Source organism: Mirounga leonina, unplaced genomic scaffold (assembly GCF_011800145.1).
Source record: "Mirounga leonina isolate KUSES-001 unplaced genomic scaffold, KU_Mleo_1.0 Mir_114, whole genome shotgun sequence".
NCBI lineage: Eukaryota > Metazoa > Chordata > Mammalia > Carnivora > Phocidae > Mirounga > Mirounga leonina.
This window is the reverse complement of record NW_023270265.1, coordinates 14874540-14890918: the sequence shown is the minus strand read 5'-3', so window position 1 is coordinate 14890918 and position 16379 is coordinate 14874540. Positions and strand designations below refer to the sequence as shown.

Genomic DNA, 16379 nt, shown 5'->3' with positions numbered 1-16379 from the left:
TGACATTCAAGCCGGCTCCCTTCCCCAAGCTTATTTTCTTTGGGGTTCACGGAACACACGTACTTCTCTCTCCCTCTCTCTCTTTCTTTCTGGAAACACGTCTTTTAATTCTTATGATCGCTTTACTAAAGAGGTATTTTTTGACCAGGACTGAAGCGCGTGCCTGAAGCCGCACAGCCGGTCACCAGCCCTTAAAACACTCACACAAATCGTAGCTAGAAAGGCGGGGCTACACGCATCCCGCCAATCACGTGGTCGCGCACGCTTTTCCAGGGCAGCTTGGCGCATGCGCTGTGGTCGGGTCACGCTTGGGGGCGGTGCTTACGGCGGACAAAAGACGCATGCGCCGCGGCCGGCCCCGTGTTCGGGTTCCACGGCTGGTGGCGGCGGTGGAGTCTACGTTTACGTACGGGTGGCCGCGCGGCCCTGGGGTGAGTGTTCGGGCGGCCGGGCTGAACGTCGAGCAGGGGATGTCTGGGCCCCGCTCGGACTCCCAGGCGCCCATGGCCTCGCCTCGGGCATCTGGCCGCCATGAAAGCCCATCGGCGGGGCTGGCCGGTAGCTGGCCCTCGAGTCGGGCGCGCGCCTTCTGTGCCGGCGCACCTGCGGCCGGAAGTGACGAAGCAGCGCGCTCTCACCTGGGGCGGCGGGCGGCACACTACAGTGCCCTCCACGAAACCTCTACTGCTGGGTTTTGTGTCGGCCCCGGAGCGCAGGATCAGCGCGGCCCTGTTTGATTTCGATGAAAAAACTGGAGTTGTTTGTTACTTGAAAGAATCGGGGTAAATACAAGTCAGGCGCTTTGGGCATTGTTACTGTCAAGTGGGAGTGTGTAAAGGAGGATTGAGCAGTCCGTGTACGAATGCTGTAACATTGATTTCCTACGTAGCATCCATCTTCACCCTGTTCCAAGCTGCAGTCATTTTTCACTCGTGTGTCTCCCATCATTTCCTTGTTGTACTGTTTCCTCCAATCCGTTGTCCATATAGTAGCCCAGGTGGTCTCTTAGGAACTTGAAATAGGTCATGCCACCGTCACCCTGTTTAAAACTCTTAAAAATCATTCCATTGTAATTGGAATAAAATCCAAGTTCATGTTTTCCTGGGTCCTTTGTGATCTTGACTACCCCTCCATCTTCACTTATGCCCCACTCCCTCCCCAGCTAGGCATGTTTACAGCCAAATCTGCAAACCAGAATCCAGCTCCTCCCAGAGGAGCCCCAGTGCTCAAAGGGGAGGACAGTGAAGATCCTGTTTTTCCAGATGATTAAGCCTTGCAGAGTGTTAGAAGGTATTCTGTAAGATTTATACAATGAATGGAGTCTTTATCAGCAACTTTAACTCAGTTGTTCATGTAGGATAAAGTAAAAAATTCTCACTGCGTTCCATCCTTCTTTCATTTTCCCAAGTGCCCCAGCTCTTACCAGCCTTAGAAATTACACGTTTCTTTGCAAAATGTTCATTCCAGTTTTGGCCTTATTAATCCTTTTCATCCTTCAGATACTGGCTCAAGTATCACTTTATCAGAGAGGTCTCCCTTCTCATACCTACCTTTGCACTGCCAATTAGGTTCCTCTGTTATTTTGTCCTAAAGAATCCTGTACTTTTATAGCAGTTACCATAATTACATTTGTGGATATAACTTATACATGAACATACATATTTAAATGTGTAAATATGTATGTATGTAATTCTTAAAATGTATGTCTTCCCCAAGAGACTCTAAGCTCTATGGTGACAGAAACTAGTTAACCTAGTACACTGTCTGGCATAATTGACTATCAAGTATTTGTTGAATGGATGATTTATTTCACTTCTGAAACTGTTTAGCTTCTGATGAGAACCTCCTGGTTTTCTGTGCTCATTCCCAGGAGACTTGCCCTTTGGTCCACGGTCATGCTCCAAGTGGCTTCTTGATGTCTCCCTCTCTCCTTCCCTCCCTTCCTATCCCAGTCCCTTCTGGCTTGTTTTTTTTTTTTTTTTTTTTTTTAATCTCTCCAGCTTGGACCCCAAGTTCAGTTACTTGAACTACTCTTCTCAGCATTTGTATCCATGCCCTTTTGTCCTTCTGTACTTCTGCCTGAAAACTCCCAACAGTGACATTTCCCCTGGGGCTGTTAATTACCAAAGGAGGAAATTGTGCAGCCTTGGGGATTGTTGGCAGTCCGTGGTTTTGGGGGGCCCTCCACACCTGTCACCAGTGTTTGTTTCCCATCATTTATTCCAGATTCTTATTCTTCTCCGGCCCCTCCTGCTTCCCATCTGCTTCCTTTCTGCGATTCTCATTTTCATGACTGAATTCACCAGTGATTCAGTTGTCCACATCAGATTTGTTATTTTAGACTTCTTCATGAACCTTACTTCCCTTCAGCATATATGGAGTATCTTTTATGTTATCAGACCCTGGGCCAGGGATTGAGATCTTAGCTTGTATATGTTTCTTTAGCTCCAGACCCAAAGCATTGTCCCTTCCTCTGTTTCCAGGTGGCCTCTTGTTGGTGCCTCTTCTACAGACCTGCCCTGCTGTGTTGTTATTGACATGTTTCTTCTCCCCTAGAGAATGAGCTGCTCTGGAATGGATAGTGCAAAGTTCCTGGTGTCTTTGTATCCTAGTGTTAGTCGCCAGGACCAAAGTTTTATTTAATGAGAAATCAGTGGGGCTTATTGGGAGAACTTCTGGTATTTTTATATAAATAAAGTTGTGGTGGTGAAAGAAACCTTAGTTTATTCAGTTAAATAAAAAGCAAGGCTGTCTCTTGGTTATTGCATTGCTTTTTAATGTATTTATTGGAGTTACACAGGCAATATAGTGAACACATATTCACTATTTTCATTATTCCCCCCATTCCTTCTGCTTCCTCCTCCTCAGTGGTTGCAGGTTTAGTGTGTATCTCCAGATCACTTTGAATGCATTCCAAACATACAGGTGCAGATGTATATTTTTTTATCCAACATAAATGTATTCGTACTCTGTGGTATTTTTTCAGTTTACAAGACTTTTATATCAGTGTCACTGAAAATACTTAATGCCTATACTAAACTATTGGCATGCTACAGTGAACATCCCGTATGTATGTGAGTATTTCTCTGGAATAAATATTTGGTCACGTGCATTTTAAATCTTGATAGATATTGTTAAACTGCCTTTCAAAAAAGCTTTAGTAATTTATATTGCCACCAGTATTGTGTGAGGGTGGATCTTCCTTGTCTGTATTGGATACAGGCCCAACCTGTTTTTGCCAGCCTGATTGGCGAGAAATTGTATTGCACATTGAAATGGGGTTATTTTTGAGAGTACTTAATCTTTCTCAGATTCAGATTTTAGTGGTGATACTGTGTCTTGTTTAGAGTTTGTTTATTAGAGTAAACGTTCAACCTCAGTTTCTGCTGGTCAGATTTGTAGAGAAGCTTGTTCCTTACTTCACAAAATTTGTATATCACAGTTCCTCATGCCACACTGTATTGTGAATCTTTTGTGCCATAATGCAGTGAAGATGCTCACTTGGAAAGTAGTCAAATGACTTCAGTTGATTTGGAGAAGACTCTTAGGGTGTCAGTCAAGATTTTGGTTGCCAGTTTTCTTAGCTGGCTCTCCAGATGTCCTTTGTTGTTGATACTGTGCTTTTTTCTTCTTGTTTGTCTTTTGTTTTTGTTTTTGTTTTTTTTGGTTAATTTTTCTTATTTATTATCAGAACTCAAGAAGATGTATAGCTTGTGCCCTTTTAAGAAAAGTAACACTTGAAACATCGAATTTATCTAATTGGAGGATTACTTGATCTTTTGAGAAATCAATCTTCTTTAAGTATAAAAATTTTAAGGAACTATATAAATATCAACTCTTTATAACCAAAGGCTTATTACATTTTTTTTCCTTTTAGATAGTCTGTAGAGGATGCAAAATGCGAGAATCCCCCACTCAAGTCAAACTCAGGAACAAGACTGTTTGCAAAGTCAGTATGTCAGTGATAGACAAGAAATGACAAGCAAGCAAGAGAATGATGACAGTGCAGAGGTGGAGGAAAGCCTCCCTTCTTGTTCCTCTGTTAATGGACCATCCACTTCTGCTGAGGGGTGTTCATCGGAAGTTCCGAGAAGAGGGCCGGCCCTGCTGCACATCGACAGACATCAGATACAGACAGTGGAGCCGAGTGCGCAGGCCCTTGAACTGCAGGGGTTGGGTGTGGATGTGTACGACCAGGACGTGCTGGAACAGGGTGTACTTCGGCAAGTGGACAGCGCCATTCATGAGGCCAGCCGTGCGGCCCAGCTTGCAGATGCGGAGAAGGAGTATCGATCAGTCCTGGATGACCTCACGTGAGTGTAGACTGTCTTCTCTGATTGCAGAATTTGTGTTTACATGTGATGGAGAATTTCAGATAATAGCTGTGGTATTCCAGAAATCTAGGAGATTTATAGAACCTCTTATTTGGAGGATGGAGTCAATTAGGGCAGTCCTTGAGCCTGTGTGTGAACCCCAGCCCTTTCCCTCAGGAGCAGCACTGAATGTCGTAGTCAGGGTCTCAGGCCAGCTCACAACAACCTGTTTATGCATAACGTCCTAGAGAGAAATAGTGTTCTGAGTACCCTAGAACTCACAAGCATGTGCCCAGAATGGTTTTCAGGAGAAGTGAACCTGAAGGTGTGACATGTGCTACTTGAGATACAGGAGCACATCACCCTCCCTCCCCTCACATTTTTCTCTTGTCCTATAGTTTCTTGCCAGTTTCCTGTGTCTAAACCAAGTGTCAGTGTTTTGGTGATTTTTCAGATTTGCATTTCTGAAAATAATGTGAAGCAACTCCTTGCTTTTCCTTCCTTCTGTCCTACTTATGACTCTACAGGAAAGATGAAGTCCCGTGGAAACTTCATTTGTGTGTTAGAAGAGAAGCAGGCTCTGGACCTGGGCTAGAAGGCTGGGGCAGGTGAAGATTGAACTCCTTCCCTATTGCCAGCCTGCCCTGTCTTGGCCAGTGTTCTAGGCTGTGTCAGGCAAGCATGAAAGAGGAGAGTAATGAGTGGAGGAATGGTGCAGTCTCAGATGGGGGTGGCTGGGGGAGGGGAGAGGAGGGAAGAATGAGGAGCTGTTGGCTACCCTCAGCCAAGGAGACTGTGGTACAGATGGCTGTTGGAACTTAAAGGACATGTTTTCTGCCAGCAGCTTCCTGGTGTGTTCTTTTGGCTGCTTGAGTAGCAGGTATTCTGGAATACTTGTAGTATTCCAGGTGTGAGGAGCTCAACTCCTGATAAGGAGCACACTTTTACATTTGACCTTGGAAATGTGCCTACTGCTTGCATAGGTGACGTCAGAGTGCTGCAGAATTACCACGGAGATGAACACTAGATCCTTGGTGACATGTGGTTAGACTGCTAGTAACTTGCATTGATAACATCTTTTGTCCTGAAATCCACAAAGGATACAAAGAGCAGATTATACAAGTGTCAAGATTGAATTTGTCTTTTGAAAATTGGGAGTTACCATTCTGTGGTGTCTGTTTTAGGAGCATTATATTAGAGATTTTTTTTTCCCCTTCAAACTATAAAATATAATGCTACAGCAAATAAGTCTTCAGTATTGTGAAAGAAAAATATTGTCGCAGAAATCTGACTTATATAAAAAAAAAAAAAATGTCAGCATTTTTAGTACTTTTCCAAACTTTGGGTGACTTCCAAATGAGCTTTAAAAACCCATGTATGGGTTGTTGATAATGGGGGAGGGTATATGTGTTTGGGGAAGGATATATGGGAGTCTCTGTACCTTCCTCTCAGTTTTACTGTGAACCTAAAACTGCTCTAAAAAAATAAAATCTTAAAAAAAAAAAAAACCAAGCCATGTGTATGTATTTTTTTATCTAAAAGGACAATTTATTGCACATTGTTTTAGCACAGTCTCTTGAATCTAGTACACACTTAAAATGCTTGTAGAGTGAATGAAACAGCTTACAAATGGGAATGTGCTGATTTCAGTCAGCCAGATCAAAGAAAACACTAGCAGTTACCTTGAACTTCTAATAACCCTTCAAGTTGTAGATGTGGCCAACAAGAATATGCATTCTGGTTTAGTTTCTTTTATCTTTTAGTTAATAAGAGGTAAAAGGACATCTTTGTAGCATTTCTGTTTTCACATTACACTATTAAAAAAATGTTACCAGAGTGGAAAATAGACATTTTATTTTATTTTTCAGGTCATGTACAACATCCCTACAGCAAATCAATAAAATTATTGAACAACTTAGCCCTCAAGCTGCTACCAGCAGAGACATCAACAGGAAACTAGATTCTGTAAAACGACAGAAGTATAATAAGGTGATTCCAAATAACACATTAAGTATTTCATTTTTGAAAAAGTCATCAGTTCTGTTCATTTAATATTTGGGAAGTATTCTGAAAAGTAGTTAAGACGTGAAGGAAATAGGTATAATAGAAAATTTTGAGTTCCTGTTTTTATGTTTAATATTTCAGCTATTTCCCTTTAATATCTTCTGTTAAAGAATATCTTTTAAAATACACACATACACATATTTTTGAGAAAAGGTTCCCTTGTTGGCTTTGCATGCTGCCTTATTGATGTTTATGATTATGGTCTTCCTTGCTGTGCCATTTTCTTTTACCCAGCTTAGGCTCCTGTTTGGCATGCCGGCCTCTCCTCAGTCTCTGTGTGTTGTGTGAACTTACTTTCTTTTTTGCTTGGCTCTTGCTTGTCCTGATTATATACACTGTGTTTCCTTTTGCTATGGCCATCACCCCTCACACACTCATGCTCACTGTTCTTAGGTATTATGGTCATCACCTGGACACACTGATGGGTCTGCACTTAGGGTTGTACAACTTCAGGGTAGGGAATATCTGTTATGACACTGTTTTTTTGAGGTTTGTAACATTTTTTAGAATTTATGCTTTATGAAAATATATCAGAGTAGGCAGGAATGACTAGTTTTGATCATTTTATTTCTGCCATCCAAAATGATGAGCAGATATCCTTGTGCTGGCAATTGACCCACTGCAGTGAGTAAAGTCCTTGCATCTCTTATTTAAGCTTCACTAGTGATGTCTATAGACTCAGTGCCTCCTTTTGCTTTCCACACACCAGTCCATTATCTTCACCATCCCATCGTCTGTCCCCTACCTCCAGAATAGCAGCCCAAAGCTTAGAGCTAGCAGTGGCTTCAGGAAGCTGGGGTCTCCCCAAAGCAGAGAGAGGACATCTGGCCTCTTGTGCGAGCATATGAATGAATATTCAGAGACCTCTGACCTTGGGCTTCTGGTGGGCTGAAGTTTCAAGGAGCAGTGAGGACCAGACTTTGGGCCATTTTACGTACTAGTCTAAGTCAATTGTATATTCCTATCTTTCTAAAACAGCCCTTTGATGGTTGGAGATAGACTATTCAGAGAGAAAGACTGTGTTTAGTTTTTAGAAAGGCTGTTTAAATGAGATGAAATGAGGGAAAACTGAAAGAAAAGGAATTCCAGTTTAGTATAACATGGCATTATACTCAGCATTTCTTCTCATCCCACTCTCATATTTGGTGTTCAGACATTCTTGAACTTGGAAGAAGAACCAGGTACCATAGGCCTAGTTAATTGGAGATGCCCTGGGAATGGCTGCATAGCTGAACTCTCGTGATGTAGAGGGAGATAAGACAAAGAGGGGTCTGGGGTGGGTAGGGTAAAAGGGTATATCCAAATGCTTTTAAAGTATAGTAATTGGGTAGAATACTATAAAAGACTATAAAAGACAATTGTAAATATGGTAGATGAGCAGAGGAGGCTTTTTCAAGTGTTTGAACATTTGTGTTTGTTTCTTATCCTTACAGCCATTGACCTCATAGCCTGTCGTTTGCAGAAACAAAGTTTAATAATTTACCCAGTGTGCAGTGGGGAAAACCAAGTAGAGCAGTTCTACCACCTCTGTGGAGAGTCAGTACATGTGAAATTAAGTGCTCAGGCACGTAGAAAGCTGGGCCGCCCAGACAGGAGAGTGGGTGGGGACAGGGATGCCTGCCTGATGGAAATGCTTTTAGGCCTACATCCTGCTAGAAAAGTGGCAGTTGCTCAAATAAGGTGCTCTATAATAATAGCAACATATGGGATTTCTGTTTTATTTTGCTCTTGATTAAAGTTTTTAAATTTATCTTTTGTATTTAACAATAAAACACTCACTTCATTGTTGTTTTCTGTATTCAATATTTACCACTCAAGGAACAACAGCTAAAGAAGATCACAGCAAAACAAAAACGTCTCCAGGCCATCCTTGGAGGAGCAGAGGTACAAGTTGAACTAGATCATGCCAGTCTGGAGGAGGAGGATATAGGTGAGGATACTGGGAGCAGTGTCTCTCTGTTCTTTTTTTTTTTTTTTAAAGATTTTATTTATTTATTTGACAGAGAGAGACACAGTGAGAGAGGGAACACAAGCAGGGGGAGTGGGAGAGGGAGAAGCAGGCTTCCTGCTGAGCAGGGAGCCTGATGCGGGGCTCGATCCCAGGACCCTGGGATCATGACCTGAGCTGAAGGCAGGCGCTTAACGACTGAGCCACCCAGGCGCCCCTCTCTTTGTTCTTGAATTGGTGCCTGATGCCTGTAGTGGTGGAGAGTATCTCCTCAGTCCTGGCCTGGGTTTCAAGAAAAATCCCTTTCTTTGCCTTACTGTTAAAACAGATTTAGGAAAATTTTACTCTCTACACCTGCAGAACCAAATATCTTAAGTTATATGGGGGTTTTTGGAGAATGAAAGTAAATGCTTAACTCCATCTACTAGAGGCTGCTGGTGCACCTTTGGTATTATGTTTAATAAATTAGAGAGCTTAACATTCTTGTGTAGTTAATTTTGTAGAGACAACTAACATCTTGATCAAATTACGTTTTTACGCCCAGCATCATCAGTCAGCATTCATAGAATTGCTTTTACATATGTTTTTGGGATGTATTTGGCAGGTTTTCCAAGCATCACTTCTGTTTAAGAAAAGCTATCTTCATTCAGGTTATACTATGGCTCTGATTTTGTTTTTATTACTGCCCAGGATGGGTGTCTTTTGGAAAATGTTTTGAAAAAATGCGTAAGCTCTGAAACGAAATACCTTTGTAGTCTCTGCGTGTGTATATGTAGGTGCGTGTTTAGAAATTGTTGGTAGCTGCTCAGTCATTTAATACTTGAAATATAGACTAAGGCTTCTTAGCATTTAAGCTTTCCAAGCAAATATTTTCTACCAGCTCCTGAAGTTTATTCAGTAATACAGGAGAATTATTATGAAGAATTAATTGAGGCAATAGAAAAAAATATTAGAGAGATGGATTTCTAAATTTCAGTCTCTTAGAATTCGTTTGGCCTGCGACCAAGACTTTCACTGCTGAGGTACCGTGTTTCTTGTTCCTGTCTGGCTGCCTAAAACCTGCTACTGCATTTTACCTCCTCTTGCTTCATTGGTAAAACTTTGCCCAGGATTAATAGTTACTTCCCCAATTCCAGAAGCCCCTTTTCGTCCTTGCTCCACTTGGCCTGTCTGTAGCAGCTGATACTTCTGTGCCTTCCAGGATCCCAATCTCTCCTGGTTTTCCTTTTGGCCCTCTGACCGCTTTAGTAGGTTGTTTGTTTTTCTTTTTTGAAGGAGAAAGTCTGGGGTGGGAAGTATAGGGTGAGGGTGGGGGCATTAACAAGCTGATTCTAAAATTGATATAAAAATGTATTGGGCCAAGAAAAGTTAATCTTGAAGAAGAACAAAATAACAAGATATGTTATCAAGCTATAGTAATTAAGACAGTGAGGTATGGGCACAAGGAAAGACAAATAGACGAATGGGACAGAATGTAGGGTCCAGCGAACAGACCCACCCATACGTGGTCACTTGGTTTATGACAGATACGGCAGTGCAGTGCTGTGAAGAAGTATCATCTTTTCAGTAAGTGGTGCTTGGTTAATTCACACGAAGGTAAAATGAATCTTGGCCCATTACACCATGTACAAAAATAAATGACAAATAGATTTTAAATATAAATGTGAGTGGTAAAACAAAGCTTTTAGAATATAGCATAGGAAAGTATTTTCATGATCTTAGGGCAAAGACTTAATGAGACACAAAAATGCTCACTTGTAAAGGAAAAGGCTTGATAAGTGAGATATATCACAACTAAACTTCTGTTCAAAAGATAGCATTAAGAGAGTAAAAAGGCAAGCTGCAGAGTGGGAGAAGATATTTGCAACACATGTATTAATTGAAGGACAGGAATCCAGAGTGTATTAAAGAACTCTTGGGAAAGGGCTAAAGACTTGAACATTTTCTTCAAAAGACGCTATTCAGAAGGTCAATAAATCTATGAAGAGGTGCCCTAGTTCATTAGTTCGTAGGGAAATACAAATTACAACCACAAAGTGGTACCATTACACACGTACTAGAATAACTAAAATGGTAAGAATGTAGACCAGTTGAAACTCTCAAACACTGTTGGTGGAACTTAAAATTAATAGGACCATTTTGAAAAACTGTTTGGCAGTGTCTCCTAAAGCTTAACATACTCAAAGAATTATGTAGAAATGTATTACTGAAGGATGTGTACTGGAATATTCATAGCAACATAATTCATAGTAGCTAAAACCTGGAAACTACCCAGATGTCCATTAACAGTGGGATGGAAAAATTATAGCGTAGCTATATGATAGAATACTAACAGCAATGAAAATTAACAACTGCAACTATATTCAACAATAAGGATGAATCTCAAGCATAATGTTGAGCAAAATAAGCTGACACAAATGTACAAACATTTCCATTTACATAAAGCTCAAAGCCAGGGACAGCTTGTTTGTAGTGTTAATAGTGTGGTCAGTCATTATTTTGGGGTGGGGTAGAGACTGGAAGGTGCCATGGAGGGTGCATCTGGCGGTGCTAGTAATTTCTGTTTCTTGTTCTGGATGTTGGTGTACAGGTATGTTTTTTTCTGAAAATACACTGAGCTGTACACTTAGTATTTGTGCACTTTCTGTTGTGTATTTTTCTTCACCACAAGTTCAGTGAAAAACTGGCTGTGGCATTACTGCACTACAAGAAATGTAGATTTTAGAATATGGATTCCTCGTGTAATGTTGCCAGAGATTAAGTTCAGAGATTTCTGGGTGACTTTATATTATTATGACCAAACTTCCAGTTTATGTCCTCTGTTCTGTTTGCACATCTAACACAGTGCTGTCCAGTAGACCCGTTTGCAGTGATGGAAATGCTGTCTGTGTTGTCTGTTGTGGTCGTCCTTAGCCCCACACGGCTCGTTGAGCACTTGAAATATGGCAGGTGCATCTGAGGAACTGAATTTTCAACTTAAATTTAAATAGCCACATGATGACTATTATATTGGGCAGTGCAGAGCAAACATTTACCTATTTAGGTACATGTTGATTCTTTATACATTTGCAGTTTTACTGTCTCTTGAATTTTAAGTCCGTGTGGATGCTGGTATTCAAAGTGACATGGAAGCTTGGGAGATTGCTTCCTTGGGGGCTATTCTTTGATAAGGAAATAGACACATTTGTCTGTATGTTACATATGAGTAGGTCTGTCTTTGGCTGCATTATTTTAGAAAAAGTTATTGAAAATTCACCTTTTTGAGTAGGAGTATATTGAATTTGGCATGATGAATGCTATAATAAATTCATTCTCTTCTTTATATACAATATGCTTTAGTACATCCATGATATGTTTTAATTTTTAAAAAATTTTAATTTATCTTTCTTAGCATGTGCGAGTGGGGAGCGGAGCAGAGGGGGAGGGAGAGGGAGGGGGAAAGAATCTTAAGCAGACTCTGCACTGAGCGTGGGGCCTGCCATGGGGCTCAGTCTTACAACCCTGAAATCATGACCTGAGCCGAAACCAAGAGTGAAGACCCAAAAGACTGAGCCACCCAGGCACCCCCATCCATGGTATGTTTTTAAAATGTGAGTTAATCGTAGGTGCTGTTTGTTGAAGAAGTGACTATTTGTGTTGTACTCTTGGAAAGGTTTACGCTAGTGCCCACTACATTGTCATCCCTCTTTCAGAACCGGGGCCGTCCTGTCTCGGCAGCATGCTCATGCCTGTCCAGGAGACGGCTTGGGAAGAGCTCATCCGCACGGGCCAGATGACACCTTTTGGAACCCAGATCCCTCAGAAACAGGAGAAAAAGCCTAGAAAGCTAATGCTCAATGAAGCATCAGGCTTTGAAAAGTATTTGGCAGATCAAGCAAAATTGTCTTTTGAAAGGAAGAAGCAAGCTTGTAATAAAAGAGCAGCTAGAAAAACCGCAGCCTCAGTCACTTCGGAACTGAGCGCAACACTCCCTGAAAACAAACCAAATGAGCGAAGCAAAGTTCTCTCAAAAACAGATAAGCGCTTGAAAAAACACATCAAGAAGCTCCAGAAAAGGGCTCTTCATTTCCAGGGGAAAGTGGGCTTGCCAAAAGGAAAGAAACCTTTGGAGTCTGACATGAGGCCAAAGGCGGAGGGCGACTCCGAGGATGACGAGTCCGAGTACTTACCCACGGAGGAGGAGCTGGAGGGGGCGGGGGGTACCGAGCTGCTGGGAGAGGGCACGGACTATGACCTGAAGCCCGGGCTCATGCCCCGGAAACGGCAGAGAAAAGTCACGGTGCAGGAGATCGAGGATGACTTTTTTCCAAGTTCTGGGGAGGAAGCAGAAGCCGCCTGTGGAGGAGGAGGTCGGAAAGTAGTGAGATGCCGAGATGATGGAGATGAAGATTATTATAAGCAGCGGTTAAGGTCAGTCTGCAGATTGTAAACAGATTGTGCTGCTTGCTTTCTCTTAGGCCACAGGTTTATTAAATAAGAGTTCTAGATTCAGCTTAATGTATTAGACCCCCGTTTATCCAAAGGTTGGACTTCCTTTAGCCTTAGCCTCCTTGGACCAGCAGAGCCCCAGTGGAGCTAATCCCCAATGCTTCTAACTTCTGTATCTTCATTCAGATTTGGGGCAAGTCTCAGAAGAAAAGCTTAGGGGAACGGCTGGGGCAAGAGGCCTGTGGAGGACCGAAGGCGGAGCCGTATGCCTTTATACTCAGGCCACCTGTAGCCAGGGGCAGGAAAAGGAACAGGCTGGCCTGTGTGGTGTATGCTGCGTGGTTGGTTTTTTCTTTTGAAGCAGGAAAGTAATTGTCCAGGACGTTCCTCCAAAAAGGAGCTGAGATTTAAGCTCTAGTGTATGAAAGAATAAGCTTGTTTTCTAAATTCCACCTTCCTTGTCTTGAGAAGGCGGCCCCCTGCGGAGTTACTAACTCCTGTCCTGCTGCGGGAAAGGCGGTTCACACGCACTGCCAACCCTTCCTTTTCACTCTCAGTTTTGATGCCGGGCACTGACTTTGGCTTTTCTTGCCATGACTCTCTCAGTAGATGATGCAAATAAGATGAAAGGGAAGGTGATTGTGTTCCTTCGGGAAGTTGGTTGCCACATATTTTTTGTAAGCCCTGAGAAACTGGATGCTGCAGGTACCCAGTGTGCCCACCGAGCACAACCCTGCCGCATCTCTGGCCTCCCACATGAGCTCACGCAGCACTAAGAAAGTCCAAGGGAAAGGGAATCTGTTTAACAGATTAGTTTTTAAGTATTTGCTCCCGGGATGGCTTTTTCCCAGTCCTCAACAGTTTTTTCTTGTTTTCTATGTAGGGAGACCTCATTTATAGTGTTTCTTGTAGCTTTCCACTGACCTCTGTGAATTCAGATTGTCCTGATATTTTTTCCTTCTGTTATTTAGAACTGATGACCCACATCCAGACTGTCACATAATTCCCTAACCCTTTAAAAGCACATGTGGCATAGTTCTTTTCACACAGAGTTTGAGGACCTGTGACCTAAACCGAGTTCTTGACCTCTTGTAGCATAGTTGAGGAGTGGCTTACATTTGTTACTTCTCATTGCAACTTTAACTTTATTTTGCACAATTAATATCAGTAGAGGTGTTTGAGGGATATCAGCGGGATACTCTTGAACCCTGAGCAGTGTCAGTCTATTTCTTAACTAACTGTAGAGAATTAAAAAAGTGTTAATCTCAACATACTGATTGTAAATGGAACAATATTTTCTTCTCATTCAATATTAAATTTATTTTAAATGTATTAGTATCTTGATCAGAAGCAGTTTATTTTGATTGAATTTTAAATACGGGCTTAATTTAAATTCATGGCAACACTTTTTTCTTAATAATCTCAAGACTGTAGAATAGTTATTTCTAAAGCCATATCAAAGCCAGTTTTTTGCTGAAGTTACAGTAAAATCTCAAATGAATTTCAGAAATATCAATAACTCTAATTGCCACCAAAATGCTATAGCTCTTAAAATTTTATGGCCACAGTTATTAAGGCTGTTAAACTGCAGATAACACATTGAAATGTTTGTATTCCATCTCCTTTGGTACGCTTTGGATTGGGGGATGGTAAAAGAAAAGGCTCAGGACTGAGAAGCATTATTAAGAACATTTTAGAACTGCCAGTTGCTTTTTTAAATTTTCTTTCTTCTTGTTGCTGATCTTTGAATACAGATTGAAATTGTGATGGTATTCCCTTGAGTGAACTAAAAAAAAAAACTTTAGGTTCCCTTATCTTAGCAGTGGTTTGATGATAGATGATCAGAATAAAGCCCCATAGAGTTTGCAACATAGAAAATGACTTTTTCTCTATGGTTAGAGCTTAGGAATATGTACCTAGGCCAGGCGCCTTTTATTGAACTTGTATTGGTTATAGCCCTGTGAATTATAATGCTCATTTAGACTCAGAAGTGAAAGTGAGTCACTCCTAGAGATCTCAATTCCTTTATTCTCTCAGCTGGAGCATCAGAGGTCTTTCCTTAGCTCTAGCTTAGTCCCAACTATGTATCTTTGTTTTTAGCTGTTGCCAAGTGTGGGAATTTCCTATCAAGCCTTTTCTATAGCTTAACCTTTTCTGGAACAGGATAATAGCATTTAGGATCCTACTTTCTCTGACTTAGCCCAAGACCTCAGATCAGTCTTGGAAGTGTTACCCGTTTTTTAAAGTGCCCATATGTTTTTTTGCCTTTCCCACATTTGTATCCTGCTTCTGTCTCTGTACTAAGTTGCATTTGGAGGCTATCTCCTCAGTGGTGTTCCTTGATTTTCATACCTCTGATAATGTACCAGGATGGGTGAGCCAGTTTGTAGAAGTACATATTCTGTCAGTTCTTACTCATGTCCTTAGTATGCAGATCCTAGAAAACATCCATTATTTTTTAATTTTCATTTTGTAGCAGCAGAGTTTCTATTAGGGTATTGCTTTTAGTTGTGAGGTTCAGCTTTCCTTAAAATACATTGCTGCTTTAGAAAGCTAGGGTCTGGGAGCTCCAGGAGTCAAAGACTTCTTAGGAATGACACATGTTCTGTGTTTGAGCAATAGGTGTCCCTGGTGAACACTTACGTGTCACTTATCTCATCCAGTATGTACAGCCAGGACAGGTCAGGGTGGCCCAGAAGACCACACGTTTCATATGTGCACCTTTCCCCTCAAAGTGATCAAAGATCAGCAGTCCTTGTTACCTCAGTGTTTCTGATTGATTTCCACGTGAGATAGGAGGCAGCTCGCATTGCTACATCTTTGCTCTCACTGCCTGAATGCATGTGTGTGCTCCAGGGCCAGGACTAGGGTTTCCGGCAAGGAATTTGCAGTCTTTTAGGGGACATGGGCACCAATAGGCCCTAACCAGTGTGAAGGGAATAATGAATTCAGACAGATATTTGGGGAAGACTTTGTGGAGGAGATTCAAACGGGCATGGGGCCTTGTCTGTTGAGTAATTCAGATATGTTAAAATAGACCTTAGGGTGCAGGTTGTTGAGAAGGAAAATCCTTGCTTTGCTTTGGAGGCACATCATTTCTCATTTGGATTGCCTTGGATAGTGGTGTAGTGGCTGTGGTGTGCAGAGATGCCTGGTTTCTAAGCCATCAGCTGTAGGACAGGCAGGGCACAGGCCCTTGCCTTGCCGGAGAACTCTTGGGCAGTGGCCATCTGTTCAGGGGGAGACCGAGGCCCGGTGTGGACTGCCTGGGAAGGAGTGCCGCAGTCCGTTAGCGATGTCTGCCATGGGCACGGGGGCCTCGGGGAAGCAGCAGCATTCATGCCAGGTGTTTGCCAACCTTGAGATACAGCACAAACAAAAAATGTCACCAACCCTGGCCTCCTCCGGCAGCGGTTGGCACTGCTTGGGCCAGGCTTGGGCTGTAGGTCAGGTTACGTCCTGAGTGAGAGGATGCACTTCAAAATAAGTGTCGTCTCCTCCTGGCACAACTAGGGCTAGTGTTAAGACTTTGACTTAAACCCATACCCTGAAGCTCTTCTTTCTATTTCTGTTTGCCAGATGTTACTGTTTTAGTTGCTAACCTGACGGGCTGTATTTCCTTGGCA

At 42.1% G+C, this 16379-nt stretch overlaps 1 protein-coding gene across 2 annotated transcripts in view; it reads left to right on the top strand.

Annotated features, from left to right (window-relative positions):
• Positions 1-338: 338 nt before the first annotated feature.
• The window catches only part of ERCC6 (ERCC excision repair 6, chromatin remodeling factor), a 72164-nt gene continuing 56123 nt past the window's right edge, over positions 339-16379 (top strand). The window contains exons 1-5 of one of the 2 annotated variants that reach the window (XM_035023844.1): positions 339-431; positions 3878-4313; positions 6182-6302; positions 8196-8307; positions 12018-12735. In XM_035023844.1, the coding sequence (XP_034879735.1) occupies positions 3892-4313; positions 6182-6302; positions 8196-8307; positions 12018-12735 (1373 nt within the window). In that variant the 5' untranslated portion in view covers positions 339-431; positions 3878-3891. The remainder of the gene's footprint in view (positions 432-3877; positions 4314-6181; positions 6303-8195; positions 8308-12017; positions 12736-16379) is intronic. The other variant, XM_035023850.1, reaches the window with a different exon arrangement.